This window comes from Brassica napus, chromosome A5 (assembly GCF_020379485.1).
Source record: "Brassica napus cultivar Da-Ae chromosome A5, Da-Ae, whole genome shotgun sequence".
Taxonomy (NCBI): Eukaryota; Viridiplantae; Streptophyta; class Magnoliopsida; order Brassicales; family Brassicaceae; genus Brassica; species Brassica napus.
The window spans coordinates 29011921-29028522 of record NC_063438.1 but is presented as its reverse complement, the minus strand read 5'-3'; the positions used below and the strand labels follow the sequence as shown (position 1 = coordinate 29028522).

The window sequence follows — 16602 nt, the reverse complement described above, 5'->3', positions numbered from 1 at the left end:
TTAAAAAGTGGGCTATTATTACAGTAAAACGTGGGCCCACTACTTTTGATTCTTCTTATATTAGATAGACGTGTGTGTGATCAGATCAGATTGATTGATTAATTGATTTTGATTGTCTCTCTCTCCGCTGTCGGAACAAGCCAAAAGCAAAAGGTATGCCTTCTCTACTTGGGATGAGATTCAATCGGAAGTCGAAAAATTGACACCGTGTTGTTGTTCTGTCTACTTGTGGAAAAGGGGATTAAACGTGTTAGGATCTTTGGTAGGATAAAGATGAGTTAGATTAGATTCTACATTTGACTTGGTGATACTCAATCCTCTCCTCATTCAGCAGCGAGCTTAGATCTGATCTGATTCTGATCCTAATTTCTAGTCATGGATTGGCTAGATTTTAGCAAGATCTGCTGCTCTTGGATCATGTGAAGGAGGAGGCTTGTTGTTTGTTACTCATTTTATCTACTACTAGCTTGTCTTGTTAAATGCTTTGACTTTAGGGAACTTGATAATTTTCGGGCTTTCTTGATCCACAAACCTGCGAGTGATAATTGAGACGTTTTAACTATAAAAAAGACTCTCTTTTCTGTTTTGTAGGATAAGAAAAAACAATGGAGTCCAGCAGAGGTCAAGGTGGGATCCAGCAGTTGCTTGCTGCTGAACAGGAAGCTCAACACATTGTCAATGCTGCCAGGACCGGTACTAGTCTGAATCTTATACATAATGATGTTGTCTGATCTGGCTAAATAATTAGTAAAATTTAAACTGTGGATTGCATTTATAGCAGTTGGAGATTGAGTATTATGTGTAATTGAAAATTGATTTGGTTATATATGTGTTGCAGCAAAGATGGCAAGGCTGAAGCAAGCAAAGGAAGAGGCTGAGAAGGAGATTGCTGAATACAAAGCTAAAATTGAGCAAGACTTCCAGAGGAAACTTGAGGAGGTAAAACAACAAGACTCTCTTGTCAGACAGAGAATCTCTATAATAGCGTCCTTTTTTTTCTAATAAAAACCATATGTATACTATTTTGGGGGGTTGAAAACAAAACAGACAAGTGGAGACTCGGGTGCGAATGTGAAGAGGCTGGAGCAGGAGACTGATGCCAAAATCGAACAGCTGAAGAACGAAGCATCCAGGATCTCCGAAGATGTTGTGGCGATGCTCCTCAAACATGTCACCACTGTCAAGAACTGAGAGAGATTCCTCTGTAATAATCAAAAAGCCATTTATGAGTTTATGCTCCTCTGTTACTGCATTGAATCTCAGAGACTCAGTCTCATATGAAATGTGTTTATTGTAATTTATTCTCTACCATCTTCTTCTTGTTGTTGTATTCATCATTTCCTTTTGAGGATTGTAATAAAATTGAGAGCAGATCTGCTGGTATATCCTTTTTTTCTCTCTTTTTTAATTAATAATAAAAAAACATTGAAAGCTCAGATTACTTACCATTATTAGAGGGTTTACGCTTTCTTTTAGTTATATCACAACAACTCTAACGAACGAGAGTGAACAGTGAAAAAAGAAGAAGATCGAGATTTAAGAAAAGTCTTTTCACTTTGGAGAAAATAAAGGATGAGAAGCGACGGGATCTTGGGAGCCCGAGGAGGAGGAGGAGGTTCGGATCAGAATCGAGCAACAGCATCCGTAGCCGTGGAGAGTAGAAGGAGATGGCTAAAGAGGAGAGAGACATGGCTGGTCCTGCTGGGGGTGGCACTTCACGCAGTATACATGCTCAGCATATTCGACATTTACTTCAAAACTCCCATAGTCCACGGCATGGATCCTGTCCCTCCCAGATTCTCTCAACCACCTGCCAAGCGACTCATTCTTCTCATCTGTACCTCCTTTTTCACTCTCTTACCTCTTTTTGTTTTTCCCTCCTCATTGGTTTCTGATTTCTATTATCAGCGGATGGCTTACGAGCTGACAAGTTCTACGAGCCTGACGTTGACGGCAATTACAGAGCTCCCTTCTTGAGGAATATCATCAAGAATCAGGGTCGTTGGGGCGTCTCTCACGCTCGTCCTCCCACTGAGTCTCGACCTGGCCATGTTGCCATCATTGCTGGCTTCTATGAAGATCCCAGTGCTGTCACCAAAGGATGGAAAGCCAATCCTGTTGAATTTGATTCTGTCTTCAACCAAAGCAGACACACGTTTGCTTATGGGAGTCCAGATATCATTCCTATATTCTGCAGTGCTTTACCTCACTCCACTTGGAACTCTTATCCCCACGAATATGAAGACTTCGCTACAGGTTCGTTTCCTTGTAACCAACTAGTGGCACTTGAGGAATAACTCCAATACGGTGAACCCGCAGTTTGATCCCCGTTGGCCACCAGATAATTTAACATTGCACTTCTGGAGCCACAGAATAGTCGGTTGATCTCGGCTGGACACTGTGGTTAATTCAAAAAATAAATTTGATTTGTGCGGTCATTTTGCTTACTGCTTGAGATGCAAACACTATTTGTTGTTAATGTGCATTCGTTTCTTTGGTGTAGATGCCTCTTTTTTGGACGAGTGGTCTTTTGATCAATTCGAGAGCCTTCTCAACAGGTCTCACCATGACCCCAAGTTGAAAGAGCTTCTCCACCAGGACAAACTTGTTTTCTTTCTCCACCTTCTTGGCTGCGATTCCAACGGTCATGCTCATCGCCCTTTCTCTTCCATCTACCTCAACAATGTCAAAGTTGTTGATAAGATCGCTGAAAGGGTCTACCATCTCCTGGAGGATTACTACCGAGACAACCGCACTTCTTACATCTTTACTGCTGATCATGGGATGAGCGACAAAGGAAGTCATGGAGATGGGCATCCTACAAATACTGATACTCCCTTAGTTGCTTGGGGAGCTGGGATAAAGTATCCCAGACCAGCAACTGGACACAGTCACTCTGATTCTGTTACTAGCTTTGTGGACAAGCACGCTCATGATATGCCCACACCTTATGATTGGGGTCTTAATCGTGTTGAGAGAGTTGATGTCAACCAAGCTGACATTGCACCTCTTATGGTTGGACTCTCCTTTCATTTGTTTTCCCCTCAATCAAACAAAGTCGCTATAAATTTGTTTTTCTAATTCTTTAGTCTCACACTTTTTGTTACTATCTGTAGTCAACGCTCTTGGGTTTGCCAGGCCCAGTGAACTCTGTTGGAAACCTACCACTTGGTTACATGAAGTTGAACGAGGTATGTTTATGTGAACTTTTCGCTAGTTGTGTCTCGTCAAAAAAGATTAGGTGTTTGGTAGTGGTGCATTTATTAAAGTACCAATTTCTTATTGAATGTTCATAGCTGAGAGAGAGAGGTCGAAACTCACTAAGGAACTGGTTTATAATAGGAAGAGGAATATAAATAGTTTAAAGAAGTACATAGTTGGGAGGTTCAGACTTATGGTGCTTTATTATTTTTTTTTTGGTATATTCAGGCAGAAGAAGTTGAAGCTGTGCTAGCTAATACCAAACAAATCCTCAATCAGCTTCTTCGTAAATCACGTATCCTTTTGCTCACAATCTAATCATAGCTTTGACACCTGCACTACAGTACGGTATTCTTGTACTGGTGGAAATAAATATCGTTATTTAAACTCATAGTTCAAATGGTTTTCTTTCATTTGTTTATGAGCATAGCTTATAATCTGCCATTTATGTATTGTGTATGGTCATCCTTGACAAAATCAGATATAAAAATGTCAAACTCCTTATTTTTCAAGCCATTCAAGCCGTTGGTCGACCATTCCTCATCGCTGAGTCAGATTGATGAGTTAATTTCTGCCAAGCGTTATGAAGCTGCAATGAAATTGGCTGTAGACCTCAGAAACTTGTCACTAGAGGGCGTTCACTACTTTCAAACGTATGACTGGCTAATGCTGATGACTGTAATTACCCTTGGATACACTGGATGGATGATCGTACTCGCCCTGCATGTCCTGCAATGTTATAGTTCACTATCAGGAGACTTGTCCAGGAAAGGGCATTTATCTGTGCAGAAAAGACACTCCACAAAAGTAATGCAAATACTTCACTTTGACAAGCTTTATACTTTTATTTTTTTAGCTGTTTGGTTATAGTTAAATATATGTACTATCTATGTGAAATTTCCACTTTTCTCAGATAGATTGATCATTCTGACGCAGGTATATCTATCAGGCTGTCTGCTTATGGCGATCCTCACTGTGTTAAATTTGATGGAACACTCTCCCCCTCTTTACCATGCATACATTGGAATGACAGTATTTCTGTGGACACAGATTTTTAGTGAATATCGATTAATAAGAGGACTGTGGATATATTTGAGGGAAAGGAAGGCTGGCTACTTCATCAAACTTCTATTTGCCGCAGCTGTGTCAATTGTCATTGTGGAATTATTGGTATGTGTAGTTGAATTGTCCAGTACGTTTTTTCTGGTGATATTGTCCTGATCATCTGTTCTTTCAATCTCCTGCAGGTCCATAGCTTCACTGAGAGAAAGCTTTACACTTGGTTTTTCTTGATAGCTGGTTTTGTGTCTTCGGTTTTGCTGCACATTTCAATACCCTGGAGATCTGGGATACCAGTTTTTGTATGTATTTCCTGTTGGTTCCTCTCTGTCTTCACTCTGATGCCAGCGGAAATTCCTGATAATAATAACCTCGTGTAAGTCCCTTTCCCTCCCTTGCCTGAAGGTTTCTCTGTTTTACGGTATACATGGCATGGAAACAGAATTTATTACTTAGCAGATTTGGTAACCCTTTGAGGCGAAACTCATCTAGAACAACGCTTCACTCCCTTATTCAGTAGAGTTTAAAGAATATGAATTATGTTGAACACAATATAAGCTGTGAAATAGTCACTGTTTCATGTTGGTACCATCTCTTGGTTGCAGAGTTATGAGTGGAGCTATCATAATAGTAATAAGCCTTGCTGCAAAGTGGCTAGACACACATGCAGAAGGGAACAAATTTTGGCAGAGTATCACTTTTCATGAAAGCAGGAAGCCGATGTGGTCCAAGCTCTATTTCATACAGGTATAGGAGGACCTTTTCAACTTTTAAAACTGAAGATTTTGGTTCTACGTCTAGTAGTTCACTTTTTCATGGTAAACAGATTGTTTTGGTTGGAGTTTCGTCGGTGATGGTGTCTCTGTCAACAAAGCACCGAACACAGAACCAAGAACTACATTCGTCACACCAGTTCATTAACTGGCTAGTTGCCGGTATATCCTCAGACCTGTTTGCATAATGTGTTTATTTGTGTAACTTGGTTTGTGACCGTCTTCTGTCATTGCAGGTTCTTCGATGGTTCTTCCGTTGTTTTCAGGAAATGGCATCCTTTCACGTTTAAGCTCAATATTTCTTGGTTTTGCGCCTCCATTTCTTCTTCTGTCTATTGGGTTTGTCTCGCTACACGACTTGGCTATAAATGAGAGTTCACTGGTTATGTGGATCATTGTTCTGTTCTCATGTCTTCGATATTTGATTGCAGATATGAAGCTGTCTTTTACAGTGCTCTTGCCGTTGTACTAATGGCATGGATATTATTTGAGAACGCTTCTCATCATTCTAGCAAAGCAAAAGATTCATCTCTATCAGAAGAAAACAGAGAGGAGCATGTCACTATTGGAAGTGAGGAGAGATACTTGCAGCTATCAGATGTGCGGATCCCTTTGATTTTTGTAAGTCATCTTCTCTTTTTCCCTTGGTCCTTCTGTTGCATTTGGACAATATAGCAGGTATATAAAGTTTTTTGGTATTTTGGATTGTGTGTTTGTAGATGGTTTTGTTCAATGTGGCTTTCTTTGGAACTGGAAATTTTGCAAGTATAGCAAGTTTTGAGATCTCATCTGTCTACCGGTTTATCACAATCTTCAGTGTGAGTATCTGCAACATCTAGAATATATATATGAAAACAAAGAAGAATCTCATTATTGCCTCTTTTTCTGGACAGCCCTTTCTGATGGCAGCACTTCTTATATTTAAGCTCTTCATACCGTTCATGCTTGTCATGTGAGTGAACCAAACTCATTAACAATGACTGTGCTATGAAAACGCTACACTCTTGTTTTTAATCTTGTATCTACTAACTTTCTTGTTTCCCTTTGACTACTTGCTTGTAAACTGGCAGATGTGCGTTCAGTGCAATAACGAAATTAGTGAGAGTGCCAAGACTGGGATGTTACTTCCTTGTGATCTTATTTTCAGACATAATGACAATACATTTCTTCTTCCTGGTAAGTAACACACTTGTTATGATTTGTGATCTATGTCAAAAAGCATGTATATATATATATGAGTTTGTGGGTTAATAAAAGCGTCTTCACCTGACATTTGAATTGCAGGTGAAAAACACAGGAAGCTGGATGGAGATAGGGAATAGTATAAGCCACTTTGGAATAGTGAGTGCGCAAGTGGTCTTTGTGCTTTTACTCTTTGCGCTCACAAACCTCTACACCAGAACCATCCGAGTTAAGCCGCTCTCTACCTCCCCTTCTCTCAAAACGCTCTGAGATATGCTAAACTTTCTGTGGCAGAAGATTGTAGCAAATCAAATCTTAGTTCGATCAGGAGATTAGTTCTATGAATATGAAGTTTTGTTTCAATCCACTTCGAGTTGTAGGGGAAACTTATAGAATATTTTCGTCATTCAGTTTTTAGAGTATTTTGATAAACTAACATTTGATAAATTTATTCAAATATTTTTTTCTTTTGTGATGGAATGAATGATGACAAATATTTCCCTGACTGATTATATCATCTGGAGTGATTTAGCTAAGAAAATAATCAATAAGTAAAGAGTAAGCTATATTAATTTATGAATAAATAGAATAAAAACGTTACTCCAATCCACACTCAAGTCTAATGGCTTCAATGAGGGCAGGAGATACAGGAGGAGGATCATTAACAAGGCTTCTCTGTGAAGATGTTGTTGTTAGATTTATGGAGTTTTTGACATTGCTATTTGGGTAGAAGCTTTTCATTTCTTCTTCTGCTCCCCAACCTCTGTAAAGGATCACTTTACTTGGCTCCTGCGACACCAGAAGAGCTCCTGTTTCTTCCTGCACAATATCATTCACCAACACCCCTTTTTTTTTAAGACGATCACGAACTAATGATGATTGGTTTGTGCATATATGAATCAGACCTTGAGCTTTGCGATGACTTCTTGCACAGATGTCCCCTTGGCTCTGCCTTTGACATTTACGATTGCTAGAGGGTTCCTCTGAAAATGCGTCTTTAGTGTTTTAGCCAAACCTGTTACAACGTTGCTTCTTCCTACAAAATTGAAAATTTGAAGTCTCATTCGGAGCACTCGTAACTGCAAGGTTCCACGTAAGTGAGTCTACCTAAAAGTTACTAACCGCTGATTATACGCGGTGCTTCATCCAAAAAAAAAGAGAAGAATGACAAAGTATAGGATTCAAGATACGAATCAGGTGGTTTCTTAGCAGTGAAGAGTAATGAAAATTGTGAAACTCACCTACTGCAAAGGGTGGGCGCTTCTTCATCTTGAGAGCTTGTTTTCTCAGGATGAGTCTTTCTCTATTGGACAGATCTGCGACCAACTCATGATTTTCTCTTTTGCTCTCTGTCAGAGCTGAGCCACTTCTAGTTGATGATCCCAGTTCTTGTCCAGTTGGTACCTTTCGCTCAGCATTCAGGAAGCTGTTGTGCGGCTAAAATCCGCAGAAAAAATGGTAAATCGCTACACATATGTGCCAAAGAGGAAAGATAAAAGAGTTCTAGACATTACCATGGATCTATCAAGAAATGACGAAGCCTCGGCAAAACCAGTTTCTGTAAGTACAGATATATTTGCAGTTGAATCGAGAGAGTTACCCTCATGTCTCCGAGAAGAGCCAGAGCCAGACTCATCTTCTTGATATGCATGACTGCTCGTAGTAGATTGGTTAACTTCATCTTCGCTGTCATCCTTACAAAATATACACCAACAACTGTCTCAGATAGATTTTGGTAGTCCAGGAATATATTAATATATTCAAATTCACTTGATGATGCCACGCTACTAAACATATAAAAATATATGCACTGGAGCTATATGCAAGAAACTTTGAGAAGGAGCTGAGATCTTACCCCCCAGTTCTCTTCGCCAGAGGAAGGAACTGTTGAGTCAGAAGAATAGCTGAGTTCAGTTTCTCCTCTTGATTTCTCAGGTTCAACATTCTGATTTTCTGTTTCTTCTTGGACCTACAACGATATGGAGAAATGAGAAAATCACAGAAGCATAAATGTAGCATCAAGCGCTGACGTGAGTCTACAAAACTGTAAATAAATTACCATTCTGCTACTTGGTTCCCCATCTGAACACGTATCGTTGGTCGCACTGTCCTCAACCTGCCCTCGACCAGCATTTCAAATGTTACGACCATCTTCCAGGATTGTTTAAGCAAATCAAGCTGAGCAAAACACATATGACTTACCAACTGACGGTTCAATTCATCAATGTTGTTGGAAAGTTTCAGCACATGCAGCTTTAATGACTGCGTTAGTTTGAGCAGAAAAGTAATTAGAAATTCCCGTGAGGAATTCACAAAATCAATTCGAAGTTTCTTAATGAAAATATTCTATCAGATCAAGGATTTTATGATTTTTTCTTACCCTTCGACGTTGTGCTTCCACAGATCGCTTCAGAGCCTCTCTCTTACTAAGAAGTGTTTGAGGTCGTAGACATGAAGGCCTCTCATAATTCTTGCCACGATACACAATAATTGCATAGCCCTTACTTACCATCTCCACAGCAACTAGTATGCCACCACTTTCTGCTTCCAAGATTTCTGCTACTTCGTATGCAGCTTCAATGCTATGTTCATGACAAATAATCTTCACAAGTTCCCTATACTTCCAGTGAAGATGCATGTTCTCTATTGTTCCATCAAAAACACCTCGTCTACCTTGAGAGATGCCAGAATGGGATACTTTAACATATGACATTTCAAAGAGATGAAATAAAGGAGGAAAACAATGACCTACCTAGTAAAAGGAAAGGCTTCATTTTCAAGCCAATTTTCCGTAGCATGTACTTTTCGTCTTCAGTAATACCCTCCTTATCGATATCAGACTGTTGAGGGCTCTCTCTACTCTCCAGCTCCGCCAGAATTCTTTCTGCGTTTGCTTTCTTTTCTAACGCCTAAAAGAGAAAACTAATGATTGACATCTAGAAAAAGAGCAGCAATCCCCCAATGAATTCAATAGAGAAAGCTGTTAGGGCATACCATGGACAACTTGATACTAGTTCTTTCAAGGATCGCCTCAGGAGATTTCCGCTGTCTTGGTTTCATTTGACGATCCTTTGTAATAGCCTGAGCTTCTATTCCCACTTCGTTTTCAGTCAGGTTATTACCATGCACACTTGATTTATCCATGATCATTGTTTGCCTCCTCCTTTCTTCTATTGCAGAAGACACTGCGGATGGTAGGAAATCTTTTCCTCTGTACAAGACAATGAAATCCTTATCCCGAGAAATCAGAGTCCCTCCAGTCAACCACTGCAACAGACGTATATTCCCGTCTCATCAGTAGATATCTTCAGTCATAGGGGCTCCAAATTGCACAATTTGCTAAGCTAACAAAGCCACACTTAGTTTAATACTTTAATCTATTTAAAGTAAAGCAGCAACCTTTAACTCTTCGGCCATCAGCTCGCTATTAGTGTTCTGCGCTCCTCTCTTCACTGCTATCTTAGCAACCTCACATTTCTCCCAGAGCTTGACAATTGCAACAGCTAGTCCCTGCAAATTTCTATTTCTACCTGGAAGTCGCAGAAAAGTAATAAGTCAACAATCTTCAGTGTCTAAAACAGAAGATATATAATCAGGTAAGAGCTTACCCAAAGCAAAATGACAAGGGAGCGGTCTACCAAGTCTCCTTAAAATGGTCATTTCGTCATCGGTTAGTTTTGGACTCACACCATATGGGAGAAGACGAAATGGTCTCCTGTACTCAGGGACTATGGCAGGCAGAAGATCACCATCTACTGGAAGGGGATCATACGCCCACCAGTCAGTGAATCTTGGACCCAGTCCTTCCAGCAAGCGGTCTGCTTCTTCAACTAGCTGTACTTCCCCAGGTAGTTGAAACCGAACCTTATCCGGAGAACCAACGCCTTGTATTAACAAGGGCTTATTAACCATTTTATTATTAACACTCGTGGCAGAAGATTCTGCAGTAGTCTGTTTCTCTCTACTATCACCCACAGATGATGCCTCTGAAGAAGTTTCCAGAGAAGAAGCTTGTGGCAAATTCCCATCAGACACGAAATAAGGGTAGTGATAGTTTACCCCTCTATACAACAAAATCTTGCTTCCAGATCTCCAAATCACCAATCCTCCAGTTTTCGTCTGGCAATAGAGATATGATGAACACTATCAGTCTAACATAATCCTCCAAATATTAAACACTAGAGCTAGCCATAAGCTTCCACAGAAACAATAAGAACTTGTAAGCTAGTAAACACCATTACGAACCTCCAAAACGTCATGGGTGCGTTTCATGTTCATTCCGGAGATATCCTCGCAGAAAATCTTGACAACCTCCGTTGTCCTCCATCTCTCGTGTATCCCATTCACTATCCCTTCCGTTACCCCTGCCTTTCCTATCTTTATCTTCTTCGTCAGCCTTATCCCTTCCGACCTCAGCCTCCTCAGCTCCCCCGCCGGCAATGTCAACTCCGCCAACGACGGGACCTTCTCCTCGTTCTTCCTCTCACTCTGCTTTTCCTTCTTCCACACTCTCTTCAGCTCGTGGAACCTGGAGATGGCAGTACCCGACCCGGGCTTCGGAACCGGGTAGCTGGGCGTGCTCCAGCTCGTGTCAATCGTGTGCCCCACCCGGTGTATCGGAAGCTGGTCAGGCAACGGTACGAATATCTCTCCGGGGGAGTTTTGACCAGACGTAGTGGGAGAATCGTGATTAGTCTCTTCCGCGAAGCCAAGGGTACGGAGCTTATCAGCGATTCTCTGGATTGCGGATTGGGGAAGAGTCTTTCGGTCGGAGGAAGAGCTACAGACGACGAAGCTCGCTCTACGTAGAGAAATTACAGTTCTGGGAATCAGAAATGGTGGGAAAATTCGATCGGGTAAGGCTTTGGGAGGTAACAATGGTTGCTGGTGACACACAGGAAGCAACATTTCTCCCACAGCGCCGAAGCAGCAGCACAGAGCAGAAATGAGGAAGAAGCATATCCACAGGGGCACGTGATTGTCACGTGTGTTTTATATTATTGTGGCCCAATAAGGCTAACTGGATCTCCACAAACATCTCTATTATACAAAGCACGTTCCCGTACTGAAGAGCCCATAATAGGTTATTGGGCCATCAGTCTACCACACATTTGGTTATTCGGGTCGGGTCTTTCCGGTTTACCCGGAGGATCGAGGTCGAGTTTTTTCTGTTAAGCCGTCAATGGCGGAAACTTCATCGAAAGAGATCAAAAAAAGCAACTCGGAGATTTCAATTCATGGGTATATTGAGTTACGCCGTCGCCGGCGGCGGGTTTGCGGTGATCGGCGCGTGGGAGTCACTGGACTCTTCGAACCTCGATCCGAATCCAACTTCCCCTACGGCGGATCAGATCACTCCGTCTCCGCCCAAATCTACTGGATCGTCTTCCACCCCCGTAGCTCTGCTTTCGTCTCTGTTCATAGCCAACTCGATTTACTCCTTCTTCAGCTCAATCGGATCCAGCGACCGGGTCGGATCGATGCTCCAGTTACAGATCCTGGCGGTCGCAGTTTTATTCCTAGTGTACGCCGTCGTAACCCATCTGGTCAACTCCAAAAACGGAGCCTTTGCTTCTCTTCCGTCTTCGATCACGAGCCTGTTGCTTCTCTTCGGCTTCATCGAGGAGTTTCTCATGTTCTACCTCCAGAAGAAGGACACATCCGGAATCGAGAACCGCTACTACGATCTCATGCTCGTCCCCATCGCCGTCTGCGTCTTCTCCACGGTCTTCGAGCTCAAATCCGACTCAACCACGCATCGATTCGCGAAGCTAGGGCGCGGGATCGGGTTGATTCTGCAAGGAACGTGGTTTCTGCAGATGGGTATATCGTTCTTCACGGGGTTGATCACTAATAACTGCTCGTTTCACGAGAAGAGCAGAGGCAATTTCACCGTCAAGTGCAAAGGACACGGTGATTATCACAGGGCTAAAGCTATAGCTACGCTTCAGTTTAACTGTCATTTGGCTCTTATGGTGGTTTTAGCTACTGCGTTGTTCTCCGTCGTTGCGAACAAGAAAGGTTTTCTCCGTGAGGATCATTCAAAGTATCGCCCTCTCGGAGCTGAGATGGAAAATTTAAGCAACTTCACTCTCGACTCTGATGAAGAAGAAGACGAGGTTCGACAAGATAGCCACGTAGCTAAGGAAACTGCTCTTAATGGAATCATCAGCTCACACGCTTAAAGGTATTAGATCAAAGTTTCAGACTTTTTTTCTGTTGATTTTCTAGAAATGTTGTTGATGAAATGATATGTAATGTAACCAAACACACGAAATAATAAAGTTGAAATCTTTTGCGTTTGTAACAGAGAAAAAAAGTGTCTTCTTGCTAGTTACTTCTTAAGCTATTACAGTTAGATCACTCATGTAGTATTGTGGCAAACGGTTAGTTTTTAAGTCAGAGAAATCGAAACTCTTATTTAGGGGCTTTTTCTTCTTCACTGCCTTGATCACTACTACTCTTGAAATACTTGCATAGAACTATGTAGACCACAAAGCTTATAGTACTTGTAAGAGCAAGCAGCCAGTAGTATTTGTCTAGCCTAGCTTCCGACATATCATCTGCAAACCAGTTTTGCCCTTCACCTGTTGAGGTTGAGTATGCCTCCACGACTGAGATCAGCCCTGCACTGACAAAGCTTCCAACGCCAAAGACACTTGTGTAGAGAGCAAACCCCATTGTTCTCATTCTAACCGGAACCTCGCTGTAGAAAAACTCTTGCATCCCAACCACTGTGAATATATCCGAGATTCCCAGGAGGATGTACTGAGGTAGCAGCCAGAAGATGCTGAACGGGACGGTCTCTGGATCGTAGTCAGTTAACGTCTTCACCTTTTGGCTAATGTCTAGTCTTTTCCTTTCGACTAGCGCCGCAATGACAATGGCGATGACCGATAGGAACATTCCAACTCCCATTCTCTCCATCACAGAGATGCCTTGACCGTTGTTCTTGATTCTTTTGGTGACAGGGATCAAGATCTTCTCGTACAGCGGCATGAGAAGGATTATGGATAGAGTAATGGTGCTTTGCAGGGTCGCAGGGGGGATTTTGAAGCTGGGACCGATGTTTCGCTTCATGGTCATGCCTTGTTTGGTGAAAAAGGTCGCTGGTAGCTGGAAGATAACCGCAAACATGAGAAGCATCGTCCATATGGGCAAAAGGCGAAGCACTAACTTGATTGTATCAACTCCAGAGAAACCCGTTTTTGAACTTTCATCATCCATTTTCTGTGGGGTTGTTGAAGCTTTTTCAATGTCTTCAGGCTCAGCGTCATCATCGCATTCACAGAGAGGCCTCTCTTGTAACCTACACAGACAAAAAAAAACAGAGAGTAAGAACCGGTCATCATTATAAGTCGCACTTGAAAGAAACTTTTTTTGAGTAGTGAAAAAAAAACTCACTCTAGCTCCATAGCATCCAAATCTTCCTCATCCGCAAGTGTATATGTGCTTCTCTGCTTTTTCTTCTTCTTCGCTACTCTCCCTTTGATGAACTTAAGGATCTTCTCAAAAGGTGTAGGAGTTGTTTTCGTCTTCAAACCGGCACCAGCACCATAAACATAGATTCCGCAACCCGACAAGAACAACAAGATCAACAGGAACATGGCTATTCCGGGTATGGCAAAACCGAGGACCCAACCAAAAGTGTCTTGGATGTAAGCCATGACTGTGACACCCATAAGGCTTCCAGCGCAGACGCCAAAGTACCACCATTGAAAAAACTGAGTCTTTCGGGTAGCTTTAGCGTCTTTTTGATCACCGGAGAGAAGCTCAAATTCCTTATCAAGGTCGTGGTCAAGCTGGTCCGCACCAAAGGCTTGAAGAGAAGGGTTTAAGACACCTAACCCGATTGAGACAAGGCATAGTGAAGAGTAGAGAAAATAGGTGGAGATTGTCTTCGTAGCTGAGCGTGACCCAGCAAATGCCGTCCATGTCAGTCCCACTAGCCCCTTTACAATAATAAAGATTATTAATATTCAAATTTGTATCAAAAGGGAAAGAAAAAAATCGAATTTCCCACTAAGCTAGCTTTTTGCCAATAAGATCCGATAAGACCCATTATGAGCACTATCATCATTTATAATCGAAATTCCATTATCAAGCAAATTATAAAAGGGAAACATATATATAAACACCATTAGTGGTTAAAGAGAATTATAATCTGATGGTGACCCATTACTATTTAAGACAGTCTTGACCATTTTTTTCAAACACTACTTAGCACATATAGTCACTTTCTAATTTTTAGGTTAGACCGTCTAAAACCATTAGTTCTAATACTACCCAGTGCATATCATCACTTGGTCACTGCATGACCGATTAAGCATATCCATACAGGAATATAAGACCAAATATTATCAGCATACATCAGTTTATTAACAAACCCGTTTCAATACGCGAATATTAAAAATAAAAAAAAAACGATAATGGATCATAAGATGGCCAAGTAGCTACATCTCATTGCATAAACAGCATATTCTACGGTGGAAAGAGAGTTTCAACATGTATATACATCATGAGTATTTCAAGTTTTCAACTTATACTGATACAAATAAGTACATAGATATAGTTTAATGTAAAAGATTCGTACCACAAAGTAGACAGAAGAAGAAGCAAGGATAGTGAAGAATCTATCCCAATACGCATCAGCCAAAGGAGCAGAGAAGAGAGGCAACATAGAAGTGAAACCCGCCCAAGTGTTAACTGTCTTGGCTGCTCTTGAGTTACTCATCTTCACTACATCTGTTAGATATGTCACTAAGTTTGATGCAACTCCTTTAAACGCATATCTCTCCATTCCCGCAATCACTATACACAAAAACATCATTAATTTCACAGAAGTTTTGAATCTATGAAAGAAACAAAATATGGCAGAGATGAATTATTAACCTATGAGAAGAGCACATGACTTGCCAAGTCCTCTTGTCTTCTGTTCCATATCCATTAGAGGCTGTCTTTATGTGTTTATTGTCTGTGTGGAGAAAGAGAGAGAAAGAGAGGTTGATTATTTGTATGTAGAAGAGTGGAGAAAAGGTTGATGATTAGTGAGATGTAATTCCCTATTTATAAGTTTTAAAATCAGTCTTTCCGGTGTTTGGAAATTTCCGCTAATGGCAGAGATTAATTTCCATATGTGGAAACTTAATATATTGTGCCTTCCACCTACATGTATGTATATATACGTACGTATATGGGTGAAAGTGTGTATTCACATGTGTACATAATTGCATAGAATGTTTAAATACTTATTCTATTAACTTGAAACGATATGGGAAAATGAAAATCCAACGACGGAGGGTAAGAATTACAAAAAAAATTACTAAAAAGATGGAGTTTTTTTTGTAGAATTTGAATCTAAGATGTCGACATTGTCGAGAAAAAGAAACTGATTTAATAGAAATACGTGAAACCGGCAACTTGGTTGAAGTAGATTAGGAAACTCAATATGTACTCTAGTTGATTCATATATTCACAACCGTTACGCTAACTCTTTTTGTCTTTTTTTTTTGCTAACATTTGGTAACTCTTTTTTGTCAACACGAGAACTTTTATTCTGCTAACAAAACTGAAATTTAGCAGCATAAGCACAATATGTGTGTGTGTGTGTGACATAGAAAAAAACACCATAATAAAATACAAAACGTTAAATAAATATTTGGAAAACAGCCATGTAAGTGGTCTCTATAAATCTTTGCCAAAAAAGTCTCTAAAAATACTATAAAACATAACATTTATGATTTTGTTGGAACGTCGTAACTATATACATAGAGGACGACTAACGGAGTTCGTTAAATAAACATCTAATATATTATGAAAATTTAGGCCATAATCTTCATTTAAGTCGAGGACCTTGATAATACCACGGTCTAAAAAACAATTTTTAAAATAATTGTGATAGATTAATTTTAATGATTTGTTTATATATAACTAAACACTAATAAGTCTACTAGGTCTTATCCCTTTGTTCTTTTTTTCTTTTTTGTCGATGACACCCTTTTAGTTATATATAGAGTGGATCACGTAAATACCAAAAGGAAATGTGGATGATTCTTTTTTTTTCTGGCCATGTGGATGCTATACATCAATATGTCGAAATAATGCAACACGATGCGGTATGTAATCACTATAAATGGATCTATCATCTACTTTACTATATTTCATCCTTATACGTATATACTGATTCGTAAAAGAAACAACAAAGTTATTTTCCTTTCATTTTTATTAGGTCTATCGGTTCCATATGTACATTTTACGTCTTTTATGTTTTACTTTGTATTTCTTTTATTAAAACTTGTTTCTGTACATTTCATTTTCCAATATATCGCAGTTTTCTTTTCTATTTATGCATTTTTGTGTATTTTTACACCAAATGCTTATATTAGTT

The 16602-nt window shown here is 40.4% G+C and overlaps 5 protein-coding genes across 6 annotated transcripts; 3 read left to right on the top strand and 2 right to left on the bottom strand.

Moving 5' to 3' along the window:
* Positions 1 to 7: 7 nt before the first annotated feature.
* On the top strand, positions 8 to 1436 carry LOC106345436 (V-type proton ATPase subunit G1-like). Of its 2 annotated transcripts, none has more exons than XM_013784636.3 (4): positions 8 to 153; positions 592 to 693; positions 839 to 939; positions 1048 to 1436. In XM_013784636.3, the coding sequence occupies exons 2-4, from the start codon at positions 606 to 608 to the stop codon at positions 1189 to 1191; spliced, it is 333 nt and encodes a 110-aa protein (XP_013640090.1). In that variant the 5' UTR covers positions 8 to 153; positions 592 to 605; the 3' UTR covers positions 1192 to 1436. The 2 variants fall into 2 exon arrangements, with proteins under 2 accessions (XP_013640090.1, XP_022576085.1); XM_022720364.2 differs by having other exon boundaries at positions 149 to 262.
* A 46-nt stretch (positions 1437 to 1482) lies between these two features.
* LOC106434315 (GPI ethanolamine phosphate transferase 1-like) lies at positions 1483 to 6685 on the top strand. Its single transcript, XM_013875151.3, has 16 exons — positions 1483 to 1837; positions 1909 to 2256; positions 2504 to 3015; positions 3117 to 3191; positions 3430 to 3496; positions 3683 to 4008; positions 4138 to 4371; positions 4449 to 4636; positions 4866 to 5007; positions 5087 to 5195; positions 5270 to 5372; positions 5465 to 5654; positions 5753 to 5851; positions 5927 to 5985; positions 6104 to 6209; positions 6318 to 6685. Exons 1-16 carry the CDS (start codon positions 1573 to 1575, stop codon positions 6483 to 6485), a joined length of 2991 nt encoding a protein of 996 aa, XP_013730605.1. The 5' UTR covers positions 1483 to 1572; the 3' UTR covers positions 6486 to 6685.
* A 14-nt stretch (positions 6686 to 6699) lies between these two features.
* LOC106345413 (CRM-domain containing factor CFM2, chloroplastic) lies at positions 6700 to 11190 on the bottom strand. The gene is given in 14 exon segments (XM_013784616.3): positions 6700 to 7034; positions 7121 to 7251; positions 7457 to 7652; positions 7730 to 7909; positions 8071 to 8184; positions 8275 to 8331; positions 8418 to 8477; positions 8596 to 8888; positions 8968 to 9124; positions 9210 to 9482; positions 9615 to 9745; positions 9824 to 10334; positions 10461 to 11145; positions 11147 to 11190. Coding segments are annotated over 14 exon segments (3039 nt in total). The 5' UTR covers positions 11176 to 11190; the 3' UTR covers positions 6700 to 6812.
* Positions 11191 to 11311: 121 nt separating this feature from the next.
* On the top strand, positions 11312 to 12522 carry LOC106434318. Its single transcript, XM_013875156.3, has one exon. The coding sequence runs from the start codon at positions 11453 to 11455 to the stop codon at positions 12398 to 12400; it is 948 nt and encodes a 315-aa protein (XP_013730610.1). The 5' UTR covers positions 11312 to 11452; the 3' UTR covers positions 12401 to 12522.
* On the bottom strand, positions 12493 to 15378 carry LOC106345393 (protein NRT1/ PTR FAMILY 5.9). Its single transcript, XM_013784594.3, has 4 exons — positions 15108 to 15378; positions 14809 to 15026; positions 13620 to 14167; positions 12493 to 13524 (listed from the first exon to the last, which is right to left on the bottom strand). The coding sequence occupies exons 1-4, from the start codon at positions 15160 to 15162 to the stop codon at positions 12633 to 12635; spliced, it is 1713 nt and encodes a 570-aa protein (XP_013640048.1). The 5' UTR covers positions 15163 to 15378; the 3' UTR covers positions 12493 to 12632.
* Positions 15379 to 16602: the final 1224 nt, after the last annotated feature.

What these genes read in the sequence shown, in the direction of transcription:
- LOC106345393 (XM_013784594.3), bottom strand. Translation starts at nt 15,162, where the DNA reads ATGGATATGGAACAGAAGACAAGAGGACTTGGCAAGTCATGTGCTCTT. An exon ending in CTTCTTCTGTCTACTTTGTG is followed by an intron (nt 14,168 to 14,808) that starts GTACGAATCTTT and finishes ATTATTGTAAAG; the next exon opens with GGGCTAGTGGGACTGACATG. An exon ending in TTGGATGCTATGGAGCTAGA is followed by an intron (nt 13,525 to 13,619) that starts GTGAGTTTTTTT and finishes TTGTCTGTGTAG; the next exon opens with GTTACAAGAGAGGCCTCTCT.
- LOC106434318 (XM_013875156.3), top strand. Translation starts at nt 11,453, where the DNA reads ATGGGTATATTGAGTTACGCCGTCGCCGGCGGCGGGTTTGCGGTGATC.
- LOC106345436 (XM_013784636.3), top strand. Translation starts at nt 606, where the DNA reads ATGGAGTCCAGCAGAGGTCAAGGTGGGATCCAGCAGTTGCTTGCTGCT. An exon ending in TGTCAATGCTGCCAGGACCG is followed by an intron (nt 694 to 838) that starts GTACTAGTCTGA and finishes TATGTGTTGCAG; the next exon opens with CAAAGATGGCAAGGCTGAAG. An exon ending in TCCAGAGGAAACTTGAGGAG is followed by an intron (nt 940 to 1,047) that starts GTAAAACAACAA and finishes AAAACAAAACAG; the next exon opens with ACAAGTGGAGACTCGGGTGC.
- LOC106434315 (XM_013875151.3), top strand. Translation starts at nt 1,573, where the DNA reads ATGAGAAGCGACGGGATCTTGGGAGCCCGAGGAGGAGGAGGAGGTTCG. An exon ending in TTGTCATTGTGGAATTATTG is followed by an intron (nt 4,372 to 4,448) that starts GTATGTGTAGTT and finishes AATCTCCTGCAG; the next exon opens with GTCCATAGCTTCACTGAGAG. An exon ending in TGCGGATCCCTTTGATTTTT is followed by an intron (nt 5,655 to 5,752) that starts GTAAGTCATCTT and finishes GTGTGTTTGTAG; the next exon opens with ATGGTTTTGTTCAATGTGGC.